Source organism: Danio rerio, chromosome 17, assembly GCF_052040795.2.
Source record: "Danio rerio strain M-AB ecotype USA chromosome 17, GRCz13ab, whole genome shotgun sequence".
NCBI lineage: Eukaryota > Metazoa > Chordata > Actinopteri > Cypriniformes > Danionidae > Danio > Danio rerio.
This window is the reverse complement of record NC_141037.1, coordinates 12,140,063-12,151,632: the sequence shown is the minus strand read 5'-3', so window position 1 is coordinate 12,151,632 and position 11,570 is coordinate 12,140,063. Positions and strand designations below refer to the sequence as shown.

The 11,570-nt window shown below is 38.7% G+C and overlaps 1 protein-coding gene across 1 annotated transcript; it reads left to right on the top strand.

The window, feature by feature from the left end:
• The first annotated feature begins 309 nt into the window (after positions 1-309).
• Positions 310-10,314, top strand: dact1 (dishevelled-binding antagonist of beta-catenin 1). The gene is made up of 4 exons (NM_214731.3): positions 310-926; positions 5,832-5,961; positions 7,137-7,292; positions 7,852-10,314. The coding sequence occupies exons 1-4, from the start codon at positions 609-611 to the stop codon at positions 9,711-9,713; spliced, it is 2,466 nt and encodes an 821-aa protein (NP_999896.3). The 5' UTR covers positions 310-608; the 3' UTR covers positions 9,714-10,314.
• Positions 10,315-11,570: the final 1,256 nt, after the last annotated feature.

The window sequence follows — 11,570 nt, the reverse complement described above, 5'->3', positions numbered from 1 at the left end:
ATTTGCTCAATATTTAGAATTTTTGCACCCTCAGATTCCAGATTTTCAGTAGTATCTCGGCTAAATATTGTCTTATCATAACAATCCCATAAATCAAATGAAAGCTTGTTTATTCAGCTTCTATATAATGTATGCATCTTAATTTTTAAAAAGTCACTTATGACTGTTTTTAGTCCAGGGTCACATATTTGATAGCATAAAAGAGCCGCTTCAGAAGGACAGAGAACACAAACGGGCGTTAGGACCCTGCGCGCCCACATCAGCGCGGTTTCCTCTGTGTGTGTGACTGAGCGCTTCATTTCAGGACACATTCAGATCCCAGTATCATCCGGACGGGACGCATCAACACCCTCTCTGTGTCTTTCTCTGCGTGTATGTGTGGATTTACACATTATATCCTGAGCTTCAGCAAGGACAGCATGCTTTAAAACTTCATGTTTCTAAAGGACTAATAGTTTTGCTCACATTTCATGATTACTTCTGTTTTGGGAATTCTAATTCTGGATCACTTTTTACGCATGGAGATTGTCTGAGAGCGCGATTCTCAGATGCACTCTGCTCATAGAAAGAATCTCTCCACAGGTCTATTGCTTTCATTGGATTTATAAATGAACGAGTGGTCAGAGATGCTGGTGTGCAGGGATTATTGCGCGCTCATGATGCGGGATCGGAAGGAATGCGACGCGCGCTGCTGTCGGGACGGCGAAGGGGAGCGGGTTCGAGCCCGGGAGCGCTTGGACGCCACTGTCGCGGGACTGACCGAGCTGGAGTACTTGAGGCAGAGGCAGGAGCTGCTGGTCAGGAGTGTGTTGAGCTGTCCAGAGGCTGCAGGACAAGACAAACCCTGCCTGACAGTGGACGACAGCTATCTGAACACTGAAGAGAAACTTCTGGAGGAGAATATTTTGTTGCTTAGGAAACAGTTGGTGAGTCGCAGATTGACATTATTTTTTGTTATAGTTCTATTCATTATAGTTCTATTTACTAAATTGAATCATTCAATGGATTTGCTATTTTTTAAGGTTGCAAACTATTTTTATAGCAATGTTCATCTTGATTTGTTGAACATTACTATATAAATCACTAAATATAGTAACGTTCAACTTGATTGGTTTGTTTAAATTTGTTTAAAGTCAGCCCAACCACTTACCTTGGAAAAATGTTAGTAAATTTGATGAATCGTTATTTTCAGTGTGCATATGTGGTGCAATATCTTTTTTTATTACATTAATTATTAATATTTTTTTAGCTATTATGTCGTCTATTTATTTATTTATTTTTTTTTTTTTTGGATTGGCATTATTTGAACTTTTATTTTCAAAAACTATGGTACTACTACTTTATACCAGGGTAGTAACGTAAAAAGTCAATACTGTTTTTGCATTGTACTTCAAAATACCTAAAAGAAAAACCTCAGTATTATCAGACTACCATAAACAGAGTTATACATTTTTTGTCAGTTATGATTATACCGTAACTATATTATATATGTATAATATACACTTTATATATAATGAAGTGTTCAGATGCAAAAACCTCTATATGTGCCATCTGAAATTTTCTTCTAAAATTTGCATTTTTCTCAGCATCCTATGTTTGTGTTCAGTTGTTTCACTTTAAAGGCAATGCAAAGAACATATTTGCCATAAAATTGATTTGGATTTGCTGAACATACACACAGAAGCTAGAAAGAAAAAAATACCTATTTTTAGGAGAAAATGTCAGACGGCATTTAGAGGTTTTTGCATTTGAACTCTTTATAAACAGTTGAAATATTTATATAATATTTCCCAAATGATGTTAGAGCAAGGTTTTCAGTTTGTCTGATAATTTTTTTTCTTCTGGAGAAAGTCGGATTTGTTTTATTTCAGCTAGAATAAAAGCAGTTTAATTTTTTTTAAAGCCATTTTAAGGTCAAAATTATCAGCCCCTTTAAGCTATATATATATATATATATTTATATTTATAGTCTACAGAACAAACTATTGTTATACAATAACTTGCCTAATTACCCTAAACTGCCTAGTTAACCTAGTTATGCCTTTTAATGTCACTTTAAGCTGTATTGAAGTGTCTTGAAAAATATCTAGTTCTAATTCTACAAACATCATTTTTATAGCCATAATTTCAGAAATAGTTGTATTGAGCTCAATCAAAACTTTATTTTATGAACTTTTTGTCATATAGTAAAAATTAAAATAGACAAAGTCTCTATTTTTGGCCTTTACAGTCATGTGACACCAGAAACCCAAGCCTTATAATCATTAGAATGACATTAAAACAATGAGAAAACCATTAAATAAAACTTCCAGGAGATAGTAGAACATCCCAGAGTTCCTAATGCAGATCTAGGAGGGGGTCTGAATGGCCTGAATGAGATTAGTCGATGGGTTTCAATGGAAATGAACTTTTTTACAAGCTCAGCTTAAGCCCCCCTGCTGTAGAGGATGAGCGAGATTAAATTTAACAGTTGGGCCAAAAAGACACCTGGTTCCACTCTGGGTATTTGCAAACATCTCCAATATTGTAACCCTATGCATTGCGGTGAACGTATTGTGTACACAAAGAAGAATTACAAGATTTGGATTCAATTTCCATGCTTTGCCAAAGCCTCAGACTTGTACACAAGTGGTTGAATCTTCTCCGATGTAGTCTGGCATGATTATACTTGTTTATCTTGAGGTCCGTCAGTTTGCAGGCCGCACACCCACATCTGCAGTAAAGTCGACGGTGATGTGTGAATCATATAATGCCTAATGTCCTTATGATTCCACAAGAATAAACAACCAGTCCTCTGTGGCCTTGTGCTGTGAATTGACTATAAACAGTAAATGTAGACTCCTCTCTCCCGAAGCCCAGGCCGTCAACAGTGGTCTGGGGTTAATTTGACGCCGTTTCAAAATAACCATTGGTGTGCTCTGCAAATGGCACTTTGTGTAAAAATGGTCTGCACAGGCCAGCATGCTGAGAGCTCAGGGCCCATAAATCACCCGCGGCCCTCCTGTCAGGACCAGGCATTTTTTACAGCCTCGCTCTGCAGTGGAGGAAACGCCATTCCTCCGCTCCATATAGCCTGGAATCTGCACTGCATTACTTCCCCTGTCAGCGAGCAGCAGTTAAAATTTGCAGCAGATAACATGCCTCTGATTATAGGTCATTTGAAGCAGTGTCCGTCTGCTTTGAAGGGGCCACATTTTCCTCGGTCTGCTGTTTTACCACGCTTAATTTGGAATGCAGCACATGATACGGGTGTTGTCAGATGCATCCAATTGCTCTCTAGCGGTGTGTCGAAGTTGAATGTTGTTCCCATGCGAGGTGTGACTCTCATTTTGTTCATTACGTCTTGTCTGATTAGTTTCGTGAGGACTTTAGGGTTAGGAGGATATTTATATTAAAAAAACATGATCAGACACAGAAGATAGGATATACAGTTGTCAGAATTATTCACCCTCCTGTTTATTTATTTCCCCAATTTCTGTTTAATGGAGAGAAGATTTTTTTCAACACATTTCTAAACATAATAGTTTTAATAACTCATTTCTAATAACTGATTTATTTTATCTTTGCCATGATGACAGTAAATAATATTTTACTAAATATGTTTCAAGACACTTCTATACAGCATAAAGTGACATTTAAAGGCTTAACTAGGGTAATTAGGGTAACTAGTCAGGTTAGGGTAATTAGGCAAGTTATTGTATAACAGTGGTTTGTTCTGTAGACTATGGGGAAAAAATAGCTTAAAGGGGCTAATAATTTTGACCTTATAATGTTTTAAAAAAAAATAAAAACTGCTTTTATTCTAGCCGAAATAAAACAAATAAGACTTTCTCCAGAAGAAAAAATATTATCAGACATACTGTAAAAATTTTCTTACTCTATTAAACATAATTTGGGAAATATTAAAAAAAAAAAATAATAAATAAATAAATAAATAAAGAGGGGCTAATAATTCTGACTTTAACTGTATATGCACTGTAAAAAAAATGTTGACTCAACTTAAAAATTTAAGGCAACAAACTTCAGGAAATTTTTGATTTTACTCAACTTAAATTGAGTCAAGTGGGCATGGGATGATAACTGCTTTTTGAGGTATTCCATGGTTTGGAAAACTCAAGGTTTTAAAATCGTCAAAATTTTCTGCTTTACCATTCTTTAGGTATGTGTAAGATTTTTTATTTACATTTTGTTTTAAGTTTTGTAGGACAGCAGTATTTCCAGCAAAAAAGATATCCAAAGATGCTGTTTTAATTGTAAAGAAATCCGTGTTTCTGAAACTAATGAAGACAGCAGAAGTCAATGATTCTTTTGAATTATTTAGCCTGACATGTTTACTCCCCTAAAATATGATATATGTTTCTCAAAATAAAATATATTATGTTCAAAGAGAGAAAAGTTGTAGTTTTTTACCCAGACATTTAAAAAGAAGATATTTTAGAGCAGTAATCACAATACTGTGATATTTTTATCCAAGGTTAGCATACCGTCAGAATCTTATACCGGCTCATGCCTAGAGTCAAGTGAAGTAATTGGGTTGAACGTTAAGTAAACTCAATAATGTCCTGAAGTTTGTAGCCTTAAAATTTTAAGTTGAGTCAACTTTGTTTGTTTTTACAGTGTGGCATGTGCTGAGGATGTGACTTTTATTCTCTATTATTATTATTATTATTATTACAACATTATTATTATTACCTTTATTATTAATGATATCACTGTTGTCGTCATTACAGAATATTACATTCATCATCATCAATTTTAGTATTATAACTGGTATTATTCACATTATTATTATTATTATTATTAAGCACTGTTAAAATGTAATGACAAAAAGCCAAGACAACTAATATTATTATGTTGCTTTAACTTCTTTTAATAAGTTAATCAGGTTTCAACTAAAAAAAGTTAATGCAAATGTAACGTAACATTTTTAGTCAGTTTGATTGATGTGAGTTGAGATGACTGGAGAAGTTAATTTTATCCATTAATTTTCCTTCGGCTTAGTCCTTTATTAATCAGTGATTTCCACAGCGGAATGAACCGCCAACTATTCCACCATATCTTTTACCTTCCAGCCCCAACCCAGTACTGGGAAACACCTATGCATTCTCACATCCACACTCATACAATATGACCAATTTTGTTTACCCAGTACACTTTAAGTCTTTGGACTGTGGGGGAAACCAGAACACACGGAGGAAACCTTCGCAAACATGGGGAGAACATGCAAAGTCCACACAGAAACACCAACTGGACTTGAACCAGCGATCTTTTTGCTGTGAGGCGACAGTGCTAACCACTGAGCCACCATGCCATCAATGTTCATTTTATTAAACAAAAAAATGTAAGGCATGCAAGAATTATTTTACAGTGTGAATGCTAAATACTATTTAAATACTACCATTATTCTGAATGTCATTGCTGTTTACACACTTCCTGCTATTTTATGTCTATTCTATTGCTATTTGTGGGTGTATGATTTGCACTCATAATAAAAAAAGAATAGGAAAAGGGATGTGCATTATGAAATAAAATTGTTTGCAGATTTTTGCCAGGGCTGTAGTGCAGATCCTCTCAAATGAAATAGAAAAGTCTCATTGAATCAACTTAAATAAATTACTTCAACTTCTTACATCTAAAAGAATAAAGTTTGTCCAACTTATTTATTACTGAAACCATAATAATTTAAGTGGAAACTAATTAAATCATGGTGTTGTAACAAGCTTAACTAATTTAAGTTTTCACTTTATACAGTGCAGTTCATACAGAAGCTGCTGAAGTACCGAACAACATGTTTTCTCAACATCATCTTTTCATGTTTTGTTTCTTTGTAGAACTGCCTCAGGAGGCGAGACGCAGGTTTGATTAACCAGCTCCAGGAATTAGACCGACAGATCAGTGACCTGCGGCTGGACACTGAGACTTCGCATGAACATGTGGAAACCGACAGCCGGCCAAGCTCTGGTTAGTATTTGTTGTGAAACCAAAACACTTTGAGAGAGGGGCTTGAATTCTGAGCAATGCATGTTTGTCACTCGAGGCTTGGCAGAATTGGTTACCAACAGACTGTTTGCATAAAACCAATCTGCGTGATCAGCGTAGGCAAAAAGGATTCCAAAGGAAACTAATTCACATGCACAGAAAGGCATTTCTAATGATTGGTAATCTCCTGCAATTACCTGAGGGAGGTAATCAGACGTCCTGTTTAAAGGATATCACTCTGCATAAGATGTGCTTAGGGCCTGTAGTAGCATGTGTACCTGCGAGCTCTAATGTCTATTGGAAAAAGCTTCGCTTGTTTTTGCTTTCGCACTAATTTGGTAATACGAACAATCTGCCCCCTGTGCCAGAAGCCTGCAACAGCTACATTGGTTTACATTCCAAATTCAAGAGGTCATTTTAGTGCAGGGACTGACTACACTTTTGTTGGAGGAAGGTTATATAAAGTGAAGATTGATTACATCTGCTCCGATTGTTAAAATCTCCTTGTAACCGATTCTAATGTGAAGTTCTTCAACCTTTAAGTTGGTATTGTTTTCTTTGCAGCCCAAAGGCGGACCTTTGATTAATGCAAGCAGATATTTTTAGTGTTGTTTGCAGTAGCTGTAATGGTTTCATTACTTAGTTCACCATTTTAATGCTAATATCAATTGTAATGCATGGAGATCTGGTTGCTGGCTCTATTTCCTCTGGCAAATGGATACCTTCCTGGAAGCTATGTTATTCAAATTGTAATTAAAAGGAGGTTCCAGAAGAGAGCTCACTTGAAGGGATAGTTCACCTAAAAATGAACGTTTACTTACTATTTAATCTCCCTCAAGTCATTACAAACCTTTCTTTCTACTGTTGGGCACAAAAAAACATGTCGAAAACCTGTAATCACTGACTTTCATTGTAGGAAAAACAAATATGAAAACAAATATCTGCCTACAGGTTTATCAAATATCTTATTTTGTGTTTAACAGAAGAAAGAAACTCATAAAAGTTTAAAATAAGTTAAGGGTGAGTAAATTAATTCTCATTTTGGGTAAGCTATCCCTTTAAGAATGAAAAGCACGGTCTTTGGATCACCACCTCATTCCGGAGGATGTCAAATTAATGTGTTAATGTCTCACCCTCTCTCTCTCTCTCTCTCCCAGGCTTTTACGACTTAAGCGACGGTGCTTCAGGATCCCTCTCCAATTCCTCCAACTCTGTGTTCAGCGAGTGTTTGTCCAGTTGTCGTTCCACCACCTGCCTGTGCACCCCCCTCGACACCTCGCTCTGTGCCTCAGAGGGAAGGCTTAAGCCTGCAGGTGAGAGTCTCCTTGTGACGGTTTGAGGTTTCTGGGTCATTCACACTGGTCTTTACCCGTCAGCAGTCTTCTATGAAGTCTGGAAACACTCTTTTTTCTATCTTTGTAAACCAAATTCAGAATTATTTACTTAATGGTGATTTCTTGCTCTGCTTTAAAGCTGGTTTCACAAAGAAAGGACACTTTGTTCGTTTGTTTCTAGTTTCGTCAAATAGCATCCGTTTTTTTTTTTTTTTTGTGTTCTATTACCGTTAGCACTCTGTAATCACTTAAGCTCCATGCTGCAAATTGAGGTGAAACAAGAGAAGTTTGGTTCCAAATGGAGATAGAAACAGTTTCACAGCCTTGCTGATATCTCTCCCAGCCACACCTATAAGCTAGCAACAAAAGGCTCATTAGCACATCAAAACTAATTAACCACCCACCCTGATAAGGGCCAGAATGCTAGGAATCAGAAATAATCTCCTTTCGCAGGCCATGGCATCTTGAAAATAGTTGTTTTGATTGTCTGACATTATCTCTTCTTGTAGTAACAGTTATGTCCTTCTTGGGTTTGCAGATGATCCGGGCAGTTGTGCCGAGTGTGATTGCCATTGTGAAGACTCCAGTTCTGGAACAGTTCGCAGGTCTCTTTCTGCTTCCTACTCCCCTTCCCCGGATAGCTCCTGCGATGGCATTTCCAAATTTCACTGTGACCTAATTGCCAAAAATGGTAATGATGTTTACCGGTACCCCAGCCCTCTCCATGCGGTGGCTGTCCAAAGCCCCGTTTTTATCCAGTCGATGACAAGTCACCTAAAGGACGATTGTAACTTCTCCAAGCCTGGGGAAGCATTGAATGATGAACAGAAACCCGAGCAGGTTGTAGGCTCCCAGACATCATCTTGGCATGCCTCTCAGATGCTTCCAAACAAAAAACTGGATAGTTACATCTTCGGGCTACTTCAGAGGAGGGCACAGCCCTTGAGGACCAACAAACCCAGAACAAGCATCAATACTGACCCCTCCAAAAGCATTTTAAGGCAGGCTAGTCTTTGTTCACGGGCTCCTGCTTCTGTTCAGGCCCAGCAATGGACCTCTGACCTTAAACCAAACTGGCAGACATGTTTACAGGATGCATCAGCAACTAGCACTGAACCAAGCACAGCTTCACCCCAAAGACAGTGGTCTGCTGAGTCTAAGGGTGGAACTCCTCAAAATGGAGCATACTTGTCTTCAAGTCAGCCACAGAACAGTTATTCAACCACAAATGAAAACACTAATTGTCTGTTGAAGAAGAAAGTTTCTGGGACCAGTAAAGGTCAGCTGTTAAGTGCTACACCGAAAGACTGCCCGGATTTGGGCAGCCCAAAGGCTGTTTCCTCTCCTAAACTCAACAAGCATTGTTTTTACAATGTGGAGGACAATAAAACAGGCCAAGCAATGAAAGCAAGTCCTCTAAAGAGGAGTCCTAAGACTCAAACTTCGCTCAGTTGTGGTAAAGACAGCGAGCAGTTGGCTCAAGAGTTGGTAAGCCTCGGTTCTTCTTCACAAAGTCAAGATGAGGGAGGTCCTCTGGTCAGTGCCCAGTATATTCCTGCTCAGAAACAGAACGTAAATCTTCAAAAGGGTGGCACCAAGAACATCAAGATTGGGAAAGTGAAAAATTCTGCTAGTTCAAAAAGTAGACCTCAAGTGTTCGAGCATGTTTCAGAGACTGTCCGTGACAAGCATCGAACAGGATCTAGGAGGACTCGTCAAGTAGATGAAGTCCACCACTTGCACAAATCCTCCAAGAAGGCCTCGGCAAAAACCAAGAGAATTCCTGCCTCCATCCCTGAAGGACGAATCCTGGAGAGGCACACCAGTTCCTCAGGGGCTCGATCCTCTGCCCAGAGACACCATGGTCATCACCGACATCACGAGGCAGTGTTGGCTAAACCTAAATACAAGCGCAATGATTTCCACCGGCGCCCGAGGGGTCTCCATGAGATCCCCTATGAGGAGGCTTATAGAAGGGCTCACCGCAGGCAAAAACGTGAAATGCTGAGCCACATGTACCTGCCGTCTAATGCACACTACACCAGCCCCTACGCCTATGTTGGCAGTGACTCTGAGTATTCAGCAGAGTGCGCCTCCCTTTTCCATTCCACCATTTTGGACACAAGCGAGGACGAGCGCAGCAACTACACTACCAACTGTTTTGGGGACAGTGAGTCGAGTGCTAGCGAGGCTGACTATGTAGCCGAAAGCAGCACTAGCAGTGACTCTGAGGGCAGCGCTGGAGTCAATTGGCGCCAGATCAGCCAGGCAGGCTCAGGATCCCATGGAATGACGTCAGCACAGGCGAAGGCTTTTGTCAAAATCAAGGCTTCCCATAACTTGAAGAAGAAGATCTTGCGTTTCCGATCAGGCTCCTTAAAACTCATGACTACAGTGTGAGAGATTTTAGGCACACTAAGATCCGTTAGGATGCGACCAATGAAATTGGCTTGTCTCCATTGTTACACAATCAAGTGCCTAGACAGAAATCAGCTGCACGGCCTAAAACTGCCTGTCGGTCAGCTGGGAAGTCAAATCTGTCCAGCACAACGCCTTCCCCTGCACTTTTCACCCCTTGACGTTATTGTCTTTAGGCTTTTTTTTACTTTTTATTTTGTATTTATTATTAATTCAGCTTTGGCTGTTACGCATCTACATAGCAAGTACTATGTAAATGCAAGGTTTAAACATGGTTTACTTTTCTAAAGATATTTATAACTTAATATATTTGGCTAGCCATACTTGGAAATGGAATAGGAAGTATGATTAAACTGAAGCAGTGTACTACAGACACAGTCTGTCTGAGAAATATTCGATGCTACCAAGGCTAGTTCACCTACTGATCATTAAGGGCTTTTGTTAAATGCACATTAAATATGCATGAGCAACAGCTTCACCATTTACCTTATTAGCTGTAAATGACCCTTTTGTAACATAACTGTTAATGTATGTTGATTTCTTGTGTCTTTTTATTCTTTATTAAATCCCATTGTTAAAATCACTCTGTCTCTTTGTTTTTTTTTATGCCAGTGGTAGAATTGAATGCAAGTAACCATGTCCAAGTACCAGCATGAAAATAAAATTGCTGCCCTGTTTAGTTACATGCATTGAAATTTGAATCTTTCTATGTTAAGGGCATGTCGACCCAACCCCAACCCCCCGCCAGAGCCCATAATAGTTAAATGTGCCACCTACTTTTAGTCTCTGCAAGTGTTTAGCAAACAAACACGTCAAACCCTTCCTCCTCCATGCCATCTGGGTAGTATCGTTCAAGGACGGCAAACTCAGCAATGCAGCTGGTCATCCAAACATAAGGATCAGATGTTGCATTTATTTCTTATTTAATACATAATAGACAGCTGTAATGGCACAAAGAGAAAATATATATATTAAACAGAGCAAAGATATAAACCTATATATACAGTTGGTCAAAATGAATAGCCCTCCTGTAAAATGTTTATTCATTTACAAATATTTCCTTATTGATGTTTAACAAAGACATATTTTTAAACGTAACAGTTTTCAGTGTTGGGTAGTGGCGTCGCTACAAGTAGTGACGCTACTAGCTTAACTACATTTCTCAGCGTGGCGGTAGCGTCGCTATTTTCTAAATCAAACAGCTTTTCAGTAGCGAAGCTTTTTTATTAGTCAAGTAGCGCAGAAGCATCCACAAAGCTACATTTACAAATCGTGGATCAATAAGTGACGGCACCGAGATTCACAGAGCTGTGAGGCCAGTGTCAAGCTGAAGAAAGTAAATCCATATAGCTGCGTCCCAAATCGCATACTTATGCACTATTTTACGCCATTTTGTAGTATAAATAGTGTAAGTAGTGTGTTCACACTGAAAACTCTAAAAATAATAAGTGCACTTTAATTACCCAGATGATGCACTTATTCAGCCGCTAAAATGAAGTGTGGAATGATGGACACTTCACGCACTCAACGACCGCAGGTTTGCTTACGTAGCGGAAGAGGGCGGAGCTATCGGACGCACATGTTGAATAACTTTATTTATTTTGGATTGTGAAAGCAAAATTGTCCTACGAAAGTGATCATAGTGCCTCCCGATGGTGAATGCGGCGATACTCACGGCAGGTATTATTTGATAATTCGGTCGTTTATTTCACTGATTTAGCAACCGTCAAACTTCATCAGGGAAACGGTTTGAATTTCCGCTTAGTGAAAAAAAACATGTGTGCCATTTGGGACAACACTACATACATATAATATCCTGTTGAGTGTATAAGTGCATAA

What these genes read in the sequence shown, in the direction of transcription:
- dact1 (NM_214731.3), top strand. Translation starts at nt 609, where the DNA reads ATGAACGAGTGGTCAGAGATGCTGGTGTGCAGGGATTATTGCGCGCTC. An exon ending in TGTTGCTTAGGAAACAGTTG is followed by an intron (nt 927 to 5,831) that starts GTGAGTCGCAGA and finishes GTTTCTTTGTAG; the next exon opens with AACTGCCTCAGGAGGCGAGA. An exon ending in GGGAAGGCTTAAGCCTGCAG is followed by an intron (nt 7,293 to 7,851) that starts GTGAGAGTCTCC and finishes TTGGGTTTGCAG; the next exon opens with ATGATCCGGGCAGTTGTGCC.